At 46.3% G+C, this 17,653-nt stretch overlaps 1 protein-coding gene across 9 annotated transcripts in view; it reads right to left on the bottom strand.

Moving 5' to 3' along the window:
- Positions 1–17,653, bottom strand: part of LOC128695634 (uncharacterized) — a 556,361-nt gene that overhangs the window by 31,132 nt on the left and 507,576 nt on the right. Inside the window, exon 1 of one of the 9 annotated variants that reach the window (XM_053786366.2) lies at positions 1,092–11,054. The exons of 6 other annotated variants lie outside the window; for them this stretch is intronic. In XM_053786366.2, coding sequence (XP_053642341.2) covers positions 1,092–10,098 — 9,007 coding nt within the window. In that variant the 5' untranslated portion in view covers positions 10,099–11,054. Of the gene's footprint in view, positions 1–1,091; positions 11,055–17,653 lie in introns of those variants that run through there. 2 more of the 9 variants (XM_053786367.2, XM_053786368.2) reach the window with 2 other exon arrangements.

Genomic DNA, 17,653 nt, shown 5'->3' with positions numbered 1-17,653 from the left:
CGTATCTTTTATGTTGAAATTACTGTTGAAACCTGCATGACAAGTTTCTTCAGTCGAAAACAAGTGAATGTAACACCGGAGACAGTAAAAGCAGTTTTGACATAATTAGTCAGTCACCCTTGGTTGGAGGTGGTCAGTCCCTCAAGCCTAAGACACAGGCATACGGCCAGACTTCAGACCTTGCCGCATGTCTGTGCCTTAGGCTTGAGGGACTGACCACTTCTGTCTACCTACCTACTTATGAATCTACCTGAAGGGTGTTCCGGGGGTCACCTCTCCCTAGGCCCGGTCCTTGACCAGGCCTCTCCCTAGGCCCGGTCCTCGACCAAGTCTCCAAGAATGACTAATTACGTCAAAGTCACTTCTACAGCGTCCACTGTTACATTCACCTGTCTTCGACTGACGAAGCCTGTCGTGCAAGCGAAAAGTTTCGGCGTTAAAGATACCCAAATGTTGTAAATGTTATTCTTATTCACTGAAATATCTAGTTTACGTTTTCAATTTATGGGTATATTATAACTTTCCTTGATTTGTTTACTTCAAGGGGAGAGGAAGGTGGAGTGTCTTGATAATGGTGGAGAGTTCTTCATGCTAAGAACCGGCTTTGTCCTCCTGTTCCTTTGATCAGATCTGATTACCTTCCATACCTCACGGCTCTGAATTACTTCTACAGGCTTAGTTCTTCCCCATGAGGAGGATAATATTTTAAGAGAAGGTGTAAGCGTGTTAGAGCACCACATCAACACCCCGCTCACACACAGGCACACACACCACACACTGTACTTAATAAACACCTCATAACATCCTTGCAGGGTTCCGGCATTAACTGGACTCTTCTTGACACTAACACTATCAAATTAGTTTTAAGCTTCAACTCTTTGTCACATACTTTCACAACACGTGAAAGTATGTGATAGTAAACCACTGCCAACAAACGTCTGGGCCCAGTATCTCCTGGAATAGCTGATATATAAATGAACCTAGTATCACTACGTCATGCCACATGGCGAAGAGGCTATGTCACATGGCGCAATGATACTGGGTCCAGGAATTTGTTATTGGTGGTTTATCATAAAAGTACACAGTGTTACCTTCATCCCCTTTACTAGCAGGACAAGATGATCCCGCGAGCTTTGCAATGGAGCAGTCTTCGGGTAAATAGCGGAGGTTCAAGGAGGGAAACTCCTCCTTCTGGATGCCCTGCCTCTCCTCCCACGTCTGCAGAGAGACAGATGGAGGCTCCCAGGGTGTGTCAACAGCATCCTGCAAGCTACTGTTAGGGCTGCCAGGGAGGGTATCCTGCTCGTGCGTAACTGCGCGTGTAGCAGACAGATCCTCGCTGAAGTGGTCGGAAAGCATCAAATCCTGAGACTTGTTTGATGAGGTGTCACGGAAAGGGTTAAGCAGCAAATGACTTTGACTGCCGGATGAGTCATTAATATTTGAGGATGTTGAGGCTGTGTCGGGTTTTTTTGTATGGCTATGAGGGCTGTCGTAAGTGTCACGAGTGTTAGTGGTCGGTATAGTCTCGTCTCGACCTAAAGAGATCTCGAGGAAGTCTTCAGAGATTTTGGTTGTTATACATGCTATTACAGTTTCTTCTTCGCCTGTATCGCATCGCGTCACAGTAAAGCGGGTGCCAGCAAAGGCTAGTTTTTTCTCAGTGTCAGCAAGTGCTAGTTGGTCCTCAGTGTTAGCAAGAGCTAGTTGATCCTCACTGTCAGCATCGCCTAGCTGGTGCTCAGTGTATGCAAGGGCCAGCTGGTCCAGTGCTTCAGCAAGGGCCAGCTGGTCCTGTGTGTCACCAAGGGTCTGCTGAACTTCTGTGTCACCAAAGGTGAATTGATTCTCTCTTTTTTCAAGAATCAACTGGTTCTCTGTGGTGTGATCTTGCTGCACAGCTGCCGATGAAGCTGCATCTTTCCCAGAATCTTCTCTCTCTCTTTTTACATCTGTGTCTAGCATAGTCTCTGGCTGTAAAGTCTGAGCTTCGTTAAGACCAATTTTATCATTTCTTTCCAATTCTAAAGCTTTCGGGTCAACGTGGTCAGTGTTCAACTTTTCGTTACTAGTCACTTCCAGGCTCTCAAAAACTTTACTTGCAGAAATGCATTCTTGAGCACTAAGTGAAAAAGCGTCATTGACGCTACTTTTGTCTTCAACGGCCAATGAACTCTCCCTATCGTAACTTTCTTCTTTGTTAAATCCAGCTGTTTTATCCAGGGGTTGTCTATTGTCATCAGTTTTCTCACTATCATCTGCTGCCTTCACTTCATCGTTAGTCTCTTTTACGAGTGTTCTGCTTCTCCCTTGCTTGCGTCTCCGTAGTGGAACAGGAGGACCATCTTCATTTTCTGTAGCCAAACGCTTCTTCTCGACGGGAGACTGGCCTGTGTTATCCTCGTAAAACTCGATCATAGAATGAAATTTACACATGTCTTCGGAATTTTCTGCCAAGGCTAGTGTCGGGGAATCGGTGTAAGGTGCATTCTGAGGGATCTCTGAAGGAGTGTCAGGCGAGAGTTTCATGTCGTAGCTCTTCTGCTTCCTTCCGAATATCTTTGGGAAGCAGTTGACGTTCTCGCTGTTATCCAAATGATTGGCTTTGTTTACAAAGTTTCGCTGTAGCGAGGTGTATATTTTCTTCAGAGAATCTCTTCTTTTAATCGAAAAGCTTCTCTTGACGTCCCTCTGAATGGAGCCGTCGGAAGAGGCCCGCTCACGCTTTCTGTGTTGAGTGATGGCGTTCCAGTCAATGACTTTAGAAAAGTGTTCCTTTTTGGTTTCACTCAGCAGCGTCGACTGGGTCACATTAGGACGGTCGAATGGCTTCACGGAAGATACATCGGGAGACGACATTCTCAGCCTACTCGATGAATACTGAGGACGACAGGTGGCGGTGGAGGCTGAGCGACCGACTGCGTTCCTGGCGGTGTGACTGATGTTGGCGAGTGAAAATAAGGACGTGGCCTTAAGTTTTCGCTGCCGGGGAAGCGAGTTGTGCCGCCTCATGTACGTTCTCTCTGGGATGTAGGGCTTAGATACACCTGGGAAACTGGAGTCCTTGGTGGTTGTGGTGTCCTTGGTGTACTTAGCATCTTTATCGTATTTAACATCCTTAGTGTATTTAGCGTCCTTTGCATATTTATTATCCTTAGTGTATTTACCCTCTTTGGTGAATTTATCGTCCTTGGTGTATTTATAATCCTTCGCGTATTTAGCATCCTTGGCGTACATAGCATCCTTGGTGTATTTATCGCCCCTAAAGTACTTAGCATCCTTGGTGTATTTGTAATCCTTGGTGTATTTAGCATCCTTGGTGTATTTAGCATCCTTGGTGTATTTAGCATCCTTGGTGTATTTAGCATCCTTGGTGTATTTAGCATCCTTGGTGTATTTAGCATCCTTGGTGTATTTAGCATCCTTGGTGTATCTATAGTCCTTAATGTATTTGGAGTCATTGGGATCTTTGGCGACCTTGACATCTTTGGTGATTTTGTTGTCCTTGATGTTTTTGGCCTTCCTAGTGACTTGACCGTTCTCGACCACTTCGGCAACTTCTGCATTCTTGGTGACTTCGGCATTTTTGGTGACTACGATGTTTCTGTCGAGGTGCATATTTGTCTGTGTTTTAGACGTCCTTTTCTTTCTCGCAGGAGGACGAGGTGTTTCAGTATTATCTAAATTAGACGTAATTTGTAACAAATATTTGACGTCTGCTTCAGTGTTGTCAGAATGTTTCATAGGCCGAAAATCAACATCTGTTTCTTTTCTTGTTTCTGGTGGTACGTCTTGTGGTGGTGTTTCTTGTGGTGGTGTTTCGTGGGAGGTGATTAGTGACGGTGGGTCTTGGGAAGCGTTAACTGGTGGTGATTCATGGGAGGTTATGAGTGATGGGTCTTGGAGAGTGCTGACTGGTGGTGCTGGGTCTTGGGGAGTGCTGACTGGTAGTACCAGGTCTCCGGAAGTGCTGACTGATGGTGATGTTAGTGGGTCTTGGGGAGTGTTGATTGCTGATTGTAGTGGATCTTGAGAAGGGCTGTCTGGTGGTGGTGGTGGTGGTGGATCTTGAGGAGGGCTGACTGGTGGTGGTGGATCTTGAGGGGGGCTGTCTGGTGGTGGTGGTGGATCTTGAGGAGGGCTGACTGGTGGTGGTGGTGGATACTGAGGAGGGCTAACTGGTGGTGTTCGTGATGGATCTTGAGGGGGGCTGACTGGTGGTGGTGGTGGTGGATCTTGAGGAGGGCTGACTGGTGGTGGTGGATCTTGGGGAGGGCTGACTGGTGGTGGTGGATCTTGGGGAGGGCTGACTGGTGGTGGTGGTGGTGGATACTGAGGAGGGCTAACTGGTGGTGGTGGATCTTGGGGAGGGCTGACTGGTGGTGGTGGTGGTGGATCTTGGGAAGGGCTGACTGGTGGTGGTGGTGGTGGATCTTGGGAAGGGCTGACTGGTGGTGGTGGTGGTGGATCTTGGGGAGGGCTGACTGGTGGTGGTGGTGGATCTTGGGGAGGACTGACTGGTGGTGGTGGTGGTGGATCTTGGGGAGGACTGACTGGTGGTGGTGGTGGTGGATCTTGGGGAGGACTGACTGGTGGTGGTGGTGGTGGTGGATCTTGGGGAGGACTGACTGGTGGTGGTGGGTCTTGGGAAAGGGCGACTAATTTCGCTTTATAAATTGGTATTTCTTCACCAGAGGGCATATTACTGCAGTCTTTACCACTTGTTATAATGCTACATTCTTTATCTTCTAGACCCATAAAATCGTTTGATATTTCCTTATTTAGCATATCTGTAGTTTCTTCCTTTCCTTGTAAACTGGTGTCGTGTGCTAAATTACCGATTTCTAATGGTATGCAATTATCGTTATCCAGATTAGTCTTGATTTCAGTGTGAAGGCCACCTTCAATGGAATTAGAGCCCGATAGAACCTCCTTAAATGGAGACAGTGAACTATTTGTTTCATCAAGTATAGCACTCTCAGCTCTGCCTTCTATTTTACCGCCATGGACGTCTAGGTAATGTTTTTTATCAAAGGCAGTGGCGTCCGTAGTGACCTCGACCATCCCATTCTCCGGAGTTGGCACCTCCTGCACGCCACCATCAGGTGACCCGCTCCTTGCATCACCTGCGTACTTAGTATTCCGACAGTGCATCACATTACCTGAATCATGGGGCCTTGGCACTGTGCCAGCCTCTTTGCCTGGTCTCTCTATTACAGCCTCAACCACTACCACCCTTAACCCACGAGTTCTTCCAGCTTCAGTTTTTGCAGTGAACGATTCGTTTTCCTTTCCTGTGAGATTGTCAGAAATTGTTGACGAGGTTTGTTTATTTTCTCGAGCCAGAGCATTCTGTAATCTAAGGCTTTCTTTGCGTCTTAAAGGTCTCTTAGGGGGTGTACGGGAGACATCATCCCTGTATTCCTCTGATTTAGGTGAATCAATGTTTGAACTAGCTCTTCGTTCGCTTGACATGCGACGTAGAAATAGTCTCCTGGGTTTGGGAGGAGGAGCATCTATGACGGGGGAAGTGACTGTGTGGCTGACTGAGGGAGTGATTGTGTGGCTGATTGAGGTCTCCTGCAAGGCGGTGCACTGTTCACTGTGTGCGTCACTCTCAGTGTTATTCTCTCTTCCTACCACAGTTTTTTCTTCGATGACTTTGCTAGAATTATTTTCTGTTGTCTCATTACAGATGTGTTGTCCTGTAGCCACCGGTTGTAGCAAAACATCGCTCTTACCAAGCACTTCTTGCTCGTGTCCTGCCTTTCCAACGTCTTCTGAGGTAGAGGATGTAACCTCTTTGTATGTGATTTGCGCTTCATGTGACTGCTGTTCACATGATCCTTGCTCTCCCAGTGAAACAGTTTCACTGCCATATTTGCTCAAGTCGTTATACGTGTTTACAGTTGAGGCCTCTAGCTCTTTCGCCATGTTTTGAGAAGCCCGATGAGTAGAGAAAGTATTTCCGCGTGACTTTGACGTGTCTTTCACAGCTGTAGCATTCGGAAATTGTGCACACTCGCAGAGCACGACCTCCCCAGTCTGCTTTGGGTACGTGTTAGTGTGGGTAACATCATCTAAATTTGGTTCTAGCCTTGTGCCACTCCCAGGCTGATCAGGTGACACCATTAGCATGTCATCACTTACAAGGTCTCTCTCCCTTCCAGAGCACAGGTCACTTTTCTTACCGGGATTTAGATCGCTTTCCATGGTAGTGGCTGTGCTTATTGGAAGAGTACCACAAACGTCATCGACAGAGGTTGTGGCCATTATTAAGTCACAAGAAACCAATTTATCAATCACTGCAGCGTCAAGGCTAACACTGGTGGCTGTACTCTCAGTATGCAAGTGATGAGGCGGGTTTGCTGACGGTTCACCTGGTACTGTATGTAAACTTACTTCCGCTGTTATCGCATCATCCGGGTGGTGTATGAGGGAGAGATTTTCAGAGCCACTCCTAAAGCATATTCCCGTGTCAGCTACGTTCTCCGACACAGCCGCTGCTTCGTCTGGCGCTGCATCACTTGGAGCTGCGACGCCTGGCGCTGCTACTTCTGATGCTCCGTCGCCTAGCGAAACGGAGTTGGACGCTGTGCTGGCAGCATCCACTCCGGTTCCATGAGAGCCAGTTATCATGCCCTTGCCTCTCAAAGTGTGAACAACAGCCTCCGCATCTTGCATCGCCAGATCAACACCGCATCTTGTATTGTCAACTACAGCATCACTGAGAGGTGCTCTAGTGTTTTCACCGCCTCTGCAGGAGCTGATAGGTACACAGACTTCGTCAGTGTGAAGGCACTGTAGGTCTGAAGGAATGTTGTGCCCTTTAACCTTGCATAGAGTTGGATCCTTTTCAGTGACTTCAGGAACTATGTCTTTTAAGTCTATTTCAGCTGTGTTCGTGGTGATGTCCATTCTGCGTGTTCTCGGGATGTCCGTATTGCCTGATATATTGATGTTACTTGTATCTGTATTAGTGATGTCAACAGCAATGATGTTCTTAATGTCAGAATGACTTGCTGTAGTGATGTCAGGATTTGCAGTATTAAAAATATCAGTACTAACTGCAGTAGTTATGTCACTTGGAGTGATGTCACTATTCGTACTTATTTCTTTTTCTGTGTATATGACATCAGTGACATCTACATTATTGACATCGGCATTATCTTTGCAGGTGACCTCAGTTTTAGGTGTATTTGTGATGTCAGTATTATCCGAGCTAGTGACATCAGCTTTGCTTGTGCACGCGCTAATAGCGTCACTGTTATCGGTAGTAAAGTCGGTATTACCTGTGCTTGCAATATCAGTCTTACCTGTGTTGATGTCAGTAATTCTCATGTCTGCGTTGACAGTACTGACAATGCCAGCAACGTCAACAACAGATGTTTTTGTGATGTCAGCATTACCTGTTCCTGTGCTGGCGACATCAGCTGATAGGGCGGACTCAACATCCATTGATCTGGCAACATGAGTTCTGTCTGTCGCCAACGCACTATCAACTGAGAACGAAATGTCAAGATCACTTGTACCTTTGTCATCAATGTCAGCTTTGTTTATGATCCTTGAGCTACCATTGTCAGTTAAGATTGAAGTGTCAGTATTATTTGCTTTTTTGTCACCTATGTCATCTGTCCTCAGAGCTACAGTTTTGAGTTCTGTGTCAGGATCAGCTGTGACATTCAGGTTATTCGCGCAAGCATGGCAAGTGTCAGAAGCGCTTGAAATGTCAGCAGGCGTTGGTGTGTCGTCACCACTGAGTGTTTGTGTGTGATCAGCAGCAGTAGAGACGTCGATTTGCTTGTTAGACTCTTCTTCACTGTGAGATTTGTCTTCAGGACCTTCCATGTTGTCAGCACCAGCATCAACACAGCCTCTGGTTAGCTTGCTGTGCAACTCTTCACTGGGAGGTTTGCTGACAGGGGCGTCAGTGTGGTCAGCAACAATAACGCAGATATGATCATGCTTGCTTGGCACTTGAGTGCTAGATTTGCTGTCAGGACCGACCGTGTGTGGTAATATGGTTTCGGTAATAATGTTTTCTTGGTAGGGCACACCAGGAGAAGCAGCGTTGCATCCGCCCCTCACGGTGAGTGTTGAGTCACTAGGAGGGAGAGGGTCACCTGGAGAGACAGGGTCACCTGTTATAGTCACAGAACCATCGTCACTATCACTGGGAAGGACATGAACACATCTAGCTGTCATAGCACCATCGTCACTATCACTGGGAAGGACGTCGACACATCTGGCTGCTATGGCACCATCACTGGGAAGGACGTGGACACATACAGCTGTTATAGCACTATAGTCACTATCACTGGGAAGGACATGAACACATCTAGCTGTCATAGCACCATCGTCACTATCACTGGGAAGGACGTCGACACATCTGGCTGTTATGGCACCATCGTCACTATCACTGGGAGCACTGAGAGGAATAGGGACATGACTTCCAATCTCGGCACCGTCATCACTTTCACTGTGAGGGAGGGGGACACTTCTCACCCTCACGGCACTGTCATCACTTTCACTGGCAGAGCCTGAAGGTTCACCTGGAACAGACTGGTCGGCGCTGCCGTGATCTGCCCTACATACAGGTTTTATTTCCACTTTTTTTTGTATTCCTCTTTCTTCAGAATCTTTACCAATTTTGGTCGCAGTTATTTTGCTCTCAACTGCTTCAGTATCTTCACCACCAGTGTCGTATGCAAAATCGTGGTCCTCTTCGGCAATATCGTTGAGTCTGTGGTCATACGACATGCTTGTCTCCTCTTCACAGACTTCGGCTACACTCACAGTGTCTGTATCTTCGTCAGAAGACACCTCGAACTCGTAAATGGTGGAGAGGATCCGCCGTCCAGTTAATGCGTCGAAGTACGGCTCTGTACTGGAGCAGCCCCACGAATCGTCCCGCATCTCAAAATTGTATTCAAGCTTCATAACTTTGCGAGTCACACCAAGCTCGGGGAAGAGGGGCATGACCTGCATGTAGAAATCTTCATCTGTGGGTGGGGAACCCAGAGAGTTTACTGCTTTGTTTACCACAGGATAATAATCCTCTGGTTTCTTGTAGTTCTCGATGTTTCTTGCTGACTTCTTGACATAACTTGGAGGACTTCTAAAACTTTCGTGAAGTATTTTATGACAGGCTGTGTAAGAATCGCCGGTTTCTGGATCGTAAGCAGATACCGCCTTGCAACCTTTACCTCTGGCTGGCTGATCTGCGGCATAACTGGGCAGCTTAGTTTTGTCACGATCACTGGAAGGGCTGGGAAGGAGGCCAACGTCTTGTTTAGCGGGCTGGAATTCTACCAGAGAATGATCACTGTTGTTAAATGTGAAACTAATAAAAAAGTCATTAGACATAGGATCATACCATGACATGTCAGTTGATCCATCATCATTACTCAACTCATTATTAGTTTCACATTCGTCATAGACCGGCGGTGGGTAGTCAGCATCTTGTTGGGCTTGTACGTACGTCTCCGATTCATCACGAGCGTCTTCATCGTCACCTTCCAAGGAGTCTGAGTAATCGGACTCTGTAGTGCCGTGCTCGGAAATGCCACTATCCGTCAGGAGAGAATCGCTGTACATACTGTAAGGCAACCGGGATCCAACAAGCATCTGATGGACGGGTTTGCTGAGCACCAAACTCTCCCTGGCCTCCGTCTGGCTGAAATCCGTGAGAGAAGTGGATGAGGAATCGCTCTGCTGGAGGTCAGATGTTTGACTCTCTGGGCTGCTGGGAGTTGTCGAGTTTTCTTCATAATCTTCCGTCTTTCCCGACACAAGCACAAGACCTGCTAAGTTACCCAGGTCCATCTTCTCACGTCTAAGAATCTTACCTGCTGGAAGGGAAGTCTCCTCAGCATCACGAGAATTCCACTTCTCGAGCGAGCGTATTAAACGACTATCATTAACTGTTCCTTCAGAGGGACTAATTAGTGCATGGGCCTCTCCAGCATCGCATAAATCAGAGCCTATATGACCTTCACTTGTATAACAGCTCTCAGGCACGCTGAAGGCACCAGTCTCACACTTACACTTATTGAGTTTATTCTGTATATCTCGCACTCCAGCAGCTATATGTAACATGCTCTGTGTCAACAGTAATGGATCAGCACACCGTAACCTCTGTCCTTTCTGGCTTTTCTGGTAACACTATAGACACGATGTTACAGCTTAACACACGCTACCTTTTCTTACGTCAGACGGGAGGCACAAATGTTAGCCAGCTGTCCGTTTCTTAAGTTTGCTGGCACCAGCGCGGCACCTGTGTGGTGTATCCGTTGCGAGAGGCACCACCTCCAATGCCGAACTCCCACTGCGACACCCCCCACTACACTCCTGACGTGGACAAGACTAACGGAGGGAGCGAGCACTTGTCAGGCAGGTTTTACACAGCCTTGTGCGCGCTCTATGACACTTTCTTGACCTCGATTTTTATTTACAAGTGAAGTGAGCGACGGTGTTACTGGGAGCTAGATTATATCACGAGATAATCATCAAGCAATCTTATATTTCATTCATAGTCACATATCTTATTTTTACGTCACACTTTGATCACCACGCTTGTGAAGCTCGGGTATCTCAGCGATACTGTAGCAGAACACGCGCGCCGAGACACAGCTGACCTCGTAAATCTCAAAGAGATCATGTGATACAGTGACAGTATGAGCGACACTTGGGCCCACCCACTACTGAACAGGACGGCACTAGATAGAAGCAGCATCCGTCCAGCATCTCATAACGTGAGCCCAGTACGACCCCTGCACTATTGGGCTATCCCGTAATGACCTTCGCAGCCAACACCACAACGGGACGACACCAGACGATATATATAGACAAAGTATCAAAACTTCGGAAAAGTGATAAACAGACGTGAGAGGACCGTAAAGGGGACTATTTCCTGTCTTTCTGGAGAATACTGAGTATCATATTCTGCTGCCAGAAACTGAGCAGGTGGAACCGGAGAGAGATTTTGAGGCCCCATCGAGAAGTACACTAACACACCAACACCATCAAAGGCACCAGACAAACTGCCCTCCCCTCCCTCCTTACCCGGATGACCGCCTGACCTGTGAGGCCTTCACAGTGAAGGGTGCTTGGTGGTAGTGGTGGTGGCGTGTGGCAGTTGTGGTAGTAGTAATGGTGGTGGAGGCGTGTGGCAGTGGTGGTGGAGCTGGTAGTGATGGTGGTGGTGTGGCAGTGGTGGTAGTAGTGGTGGTGGTGGTGGTGGAGGCGTGTGGTGGTGGAGGCGTGTGGTGGTGGAGGCGTGTGGTGGTGGAGGCGTGTGGCGGTGGAGGAGTGTGGCGGCGGTGGTAGTGGAGGAATGGGGCAGTGGTAAGAGCGGTGGTGGTGATGGTGGTGGAGTGAGGCAGTGGTGGTAGTGGCAGCGGTGGCGGAAGTGGTGGTGGGGGTAGTAGTGGTAGTAGTAGTAGTAGTAGTAGTAGTAGTAGTAGTAGTAGTAGTAGTAGTAGTAGTAATGGTGGAAGTGGTAGCATGCGGAGACAGTGGTTAAAGAGGAAGAAGGGTGCGGGTAGGAGAAGAATAACGGGAAATGAGAAAGGGACAAGATGAATGCGGGGGGAAAAAAAAGTGTGGGTGAACAAGCAGTAAGAACGAGAGACGGGTTAAATTTTTACAATTCAACAAAATCAGAAACACCCGCAGTGTGCTGCTACCCAACTCTGTTTCCCTGTCATATTCCATCACAGTGTTGAAACCCGTCAACCAGAGCTGAGAGACTCCAGTAGAGCAACGACGACGTCGTCAACTATTCCATTAAAGGCTTAGTAGCTACGGCAGCTTAAAAGAGTCTTGCCTTAAGAGCTGGAGTTACTATCACATGGAAAACGAATACCTGTCTGGATGAGCTGTCTCGTACACAATGGAAAGGGAACTTACGTAGTTATCCACAACACAGAAAGGACAAAAACTGCAAAATATAGTTATTAATATTGTATAAACCGGACGAGCCTGGTCCAAGGTCGGTCTCCGGGTGGTGGATAACTCGCGGAAGGTATATCTCTAAATACATGAGAGAAGGTGGAGAGTATAGGAGAGGAGTGTGTTGTAGAGATGGAGAGTGCAAGAGAGAGATGGAGAGTGTCAGAAAGATGGAGTGTTGGGGAGAGAGGGAGAGTGTTTGGGAGATGGAGAGTGTTGAAGAGAAAGGGTGTTGTGCTTGATACCAGTATGCAAGGTCTCCATGAGTACAGGTGTGTCTAGCACCTGTCTCCCTGTGCCTGGCCGTGGTGCCTCCACCACACCTGTTCACTATTACACACACAGCGAAGCACCAGTCATACGGCGCCTTGGGAATGGGAGGTAACTAAGCTTAATCTCAGGAAGGGGAGGGATGGCTCTGATTTCTTGGATCAGGAGCCCTTCGCCAGCATCAACGCATTATTTCTAATTCCCATTCTAAAAGTATAACAGTAACAACAACAACGTCGGCAACAAAAATAAATATCAACAATGACATCAACGGTGACATCAACATAAACAACGGGAAAGTCTTCAACAACAACAACTGCAGAATAGACAACAATATACTTCCGTTTCATTAACAGTGTCTTACACACACACACACACACACACACACACACACACACACACACACACACACACGCGCACACGCACACGCACACGCACACGCACACGCACACGCACACGCACACACATGTGAAACTGTTAGGGTGACTCACTTATCGAGTAGGGATCTGAAAATTGACTTCGTGATTGATGAATCAACTCGGTGAGAAAAAATATTCAATCATTTACGTGAAAGTGGTCTGTCAAGACTCCAGTGAGACTAACATACATTTCTTTCTAGTTAATATAACTGGCATTCACAAAGAACTTAAAAATTTTGAGGGAATACATCAATGACATTTCGGTACGTCCTGGACCGAAAGGCCACGATGACTTTCGTGACTTTATAATCGTCCGAAATGTCCTCCAGAATTTCTCCGAACTGTGTATTTTGGTTAATGTTACTGTCAATAAGAGACACCTAGGCTGGTCGTCTTCAAAAAGGCCCCCTTTTTACCCCCTTTACTTCTATAGTCTTCCCGGTCTTTTCTTTGCAACTTAGACAATAATACACAAATAACCAGCACATAGACGGGAACTTACGACGACGTTTCGGTCTGACTTGGACCACTGACGTCGACGTGCGGGTTGTGTATTGTTCCATTCAAGGTATTATGCCTTTTTTTTAATCTTTATAGAATACAGTAGGGGAAACTTTGTTAAAACGACATCTTGTTCACGCGGACGCTTTGTCGTGCTCTTGTGTGTATGAAACATCGATATTAGTGTGTCATGCCGCTTTTGTGTTTGTCCTTACGGCGTTGTCTACAGAGATTCGGTCTGTTTTCTCTCCATCACTCCAGATGCTGTCTTATTGATTGACCTGTCACCTACATATATTCCCAACATGGGAATATATGCGGGGTAGGGCACTCATGTCTCCTAGGACACTGTCAACTACTCTGATGTTGTTAACTAACTCGAGTCTGGGTTCATTGATGTGATGTCCCGCTGACTTGACTATCTTGAGGTGACCTTGGCTCTCCGCTCACCTCCCACTGACCTGACCTAATTTATGGCTCACTCTCGCTCTCTCCCTCTTCTCTCGAGTTTTGCTTCTGGTATGACGATGCTCGTGGACGGCAGCTCATTCTCACATCAAGAGTGATGAACGTTCAGATGTGAACGCGGCGAGTTTATAAAAATCCGATATGTGGTTAAATGTATATTCTTTTTAAATAGATTTGACCTAATCCAGCCTAAATTAAATTTGCCGAACTTCAAAAAAATGTACAATCGGGCAAAAATTATTAAAATATAACGTTTCATGAGAATGAATTGAATGAATTGAAGCGTGGTAACAAAAGTTCTGTTGCTATACGTGTCCTGCCTAAACAGATGAGGATAGTCAAGCGGAAGGCTACCTCCCCCCGCTCCCTCCGGCTACACTGCCGGAAACAACGCAAAAAAGAAGGTGAGGGAAATATCACGCGATTCCCAAGTCTTGCTTGCGGCGTGAAGTCAAGTTTTTATCCTTGTGGTACATAACCACGATTACACACACACACACACACACACACACACACACACACACACACACACACACACACACACACACACACACACACACACACACACACAACACTGGAAACGGGAGCACCACGAACAAATCTATGCTCTTTCTGCTACAAATGGATGATCACAGAGACATGTTCACCCACATCATCCACATCATCCACATAACCCACAACATCCACATCATCCACATCATCCACGTCACCCACGTCATCCACATCACCCACGTCATCCACATCATCCACGTGACCGTAAACACAATCGCCAATAATAATTTTCTAAACTGTAATTCGCAGGCAACCCATTAAGTTATTTACACAAGGTATGAAGGTACGTGAGTCGCCATGATTGAGTTCACAAGTGAATCCTAAATGACAAAAGTTACATTGGATTAACACATTTCCAGATATCAGTGCAAAAATATTAATGAATATAAGTTAACTAAGGGTTACGCAACAAATAGAGAGAGAGAGAGAGAGAGAGAGAGAGAGAGAGAGAGAGAGAGAGAGAGAGAGAGAGAGAGAGAGAGAGAGAGAGAGGAGATAGGCAGATGCTGGGTGTTAAACAGTAGTGGATGTATGAAGTAGGTAAAAATCTAATTTAGAGAACATAAAAAAATGGAGACAAGGAAGAAGTGCAGAAATAATCTAAAGAAAAACATAAGGATAATCGAATAAGTGGCTGCTGGAATTCAACCCCAGCACGTTCAAGGTTATGAAAATTGGAAAAGAAGAAAGGAAACCATGATGTAAAAAGGAAGGGAGAAAATGAAGCTAATGCATATGACCACTGAAGAGACTCAAACATGATGACAGGATACTAAGACCGAAGGGGGGGATATGTTCATAACATACAAGATACCAGGAAGACGTGATAGTATTTAAACAGGAGATGGCGGGAAATAAAAATAACGTTAAAGGTGTATATTTGTCACAGGGCCACTGAGAAATATTCTCCCAGCCTCGGCGTGGCCAGCAAGTAAGGCGACCTAGAAGACGAGGTGATGAAGGCAGATGCCATACTCAGTTTTGAGGATAATTACGACAAAACTCAAGAGAATATGTGAGGCCAGGAGCTGAGACACTGCCTTCACAGCCACAAATAGGCGAGTGTACACACACACACACACACACACACACACACACACACACACACACACACACACACACACACACACACACGATAGAGCTAATGGAGCAGGGAGAGAGTGGACCTAGTAGCGACCAGCGAAGAAGCAGGACCAGGAGCTGTGAATCGACCCCTGCAACCAGGCAGGCAATCAGACAGACAGACAGACAGACAGACAGACAGACAGACACACACACACACACACACACACACACACACACACACACACACACACACACACACACACACACACACACACACACACACAAATGCTGTGCTCAGAATACAAGGTGAGCAAGGTATGTGGCAATTGGATGGTGAGCCACACTGTGTAAGCGGATGGGTGGGCGGATGGGCGGGATGCAGGAAACTGTTAGGTGGGATGGGATGTCTGTAGATGGGTGGTAGAATGGTTTGTGTGGGTGGCAAGGTGGGATGATGTAGTGGGGAGTGGACTGATAGACTTACAAGCATGAAAGCAGGTTGGGTGGATAAGAATATGACAGGTTACTGGCTATATAGGTTGTGGTTGTCTGTAATTATGCGGAGTAACTGTGGCAAGTGGATGGATAGGTGGACGTGGGCGGGGTGGACGTGGGCGTAACAAGGAATCTATTGGGGAAAGGTCATTTTCTGCTAGAACAGCCAAGACAACAACCCTAAAGGAGAAAGTAGGTCGGGAGATCTGTGTGTGTGTGTGTGTGAGAGAGAGAGAGAGAGAGAGAGAGAGAGAGAGAGAGAGAGAGAGAGACATAGGCACATAACTGACCTATTCCTCAATGAGACTATCTGATGTGGGTTGACCAAGGACAGGACAGCTGAAGCCTGGGTGCTAAAGAATGAGGTTGGTAATAAGAGATAAATGTAGTATAATATGATCATTTATTGATGACGTCTCGCCCATGCAGCAGGCTTTATCAAGTCACAGATTCTGCTTGCGACTTGATAAAGCCTTCTGTGTGAGCGAAACTCAGTCAACAGAGGATCTCATAATGCTGCATTTCTCTCTTTTACCATTATGTAGGCATTCTGTACTATTTCTCTACATACAGGAGGCTCTCTCTCTCTGTCCTATACCACAAAATACTACAATAATTATCACTACAAAAAGAAAAACAAATAAAAAGAAAAAAACACTGCGACTACTACAGTGCCCCGAGTGGCTCAGAGTCCACTAATCATTCACAATATTTCGTAACACGGGAGTTCCAGTTGCTGTAGCCGGCTACTAAGTTACTTTAAGTCGACCACTAAGCTGAATCTAACTAGCCTTTGCACTGTATCCAGTGGAATCCCATATTAGTATAGTGTTTGACTGGTTTTTAAAGAGAATGAATTGTTTTTACACTGATAAAATCAGAGACTGACCAGTTTTAACACTGTATAAGTGAAAATTCTTGTTTTACACTCGTTTGTGTTGCCCGTCTTGTCTCGGAGTTACAAGCCGTTGTTTGGCGTTGTCGAAACGTTCTGCCTCGCAAATTGGATATGAATTTGTTTCATATTATAAAATTTTAATGTAAATAATACACGATGTGCGGTTTATGCGTTTTATTGAGAATGTTTTTTCGCCCCCCCCCAAGGGCTTTATCAACTGGAAAATCAATAGTCCCTTGTGGGCGAAACGTCTTCTCGATAAAATGCCATAAACACAACCGTCAGTATATAATAACTGATATATATATATAAAAGTTTTAACATGTCTCTGGAGCGAACGTGCTAAACGTTTCGATTACTTTTCTATTTTCATCTTAAGGTCATCCAGCGCCTGAGTAGTGGGAGGTAAACTAGTCTGATCCAATAAACGGATGGGTAGCTGTCTTCCCTTGGATCAAGAGACCTTCACCAGCACACTTCGTCAGAGAGTCTGATTCGCCAAAAAAATCTACACTTAGGACAGAAGCCTTAAGACGACATTTCGATCCTTCCCTGGACCAATTTCGAATCATAACTGACTTGTGGTCCAGAAGGACCGGGATTCCGTCAGGTGGTTCACTAAGTGCTGGATTTTGGTCAATTGATCCAGCCACGGTATTGTGGTTTGTTTCTTAACGAAGATGCGAGCGTCACTTCCCGCCGTCTCAGCACCCTCTCACGAAGCTGGTGAAGAGGACTCGCTCCGCATATGGGAACCTTTCTTACCCTTCCTCAGTTCGAACCCGATTACCACCCATTCCTAGGTGTTGTATGAGCTTCACAGGGAAAGCGTTTACAACAACAATACCATCAACAATAATAATAATCTTTCTCTATAGATTATCCTCTATAGATTATCCTCCTCTTATGTAATTCAATGAGGTCTAACAGGTGTCAATACGTACTCGAAATATCTAGGTATAACACTTATCATTCTGTAGACTCTGCTTATCGCGTTCAGAATATCCATTACCTCGCACCTGTGTAAATCGAA

This window comes from Cherax quadricarinatus, chromosome 42 (genome assembly GCF_038502225.1).
Source record: "Cherax quadricarinatus isolate ZL_2023a chromosome 42, ASM3850222v1, whole genome shotgun sequence".
Classification (NCBI taxonomy): Eukaryota; Metazoa; Arthropoda; class Malacostraca; order Decapoda; family Parastacidae; genus Cherax; species Cherax quadricarinatus.
This window is presented reverse-complemented; position numbering and strand designations above follow the sequence as displayed.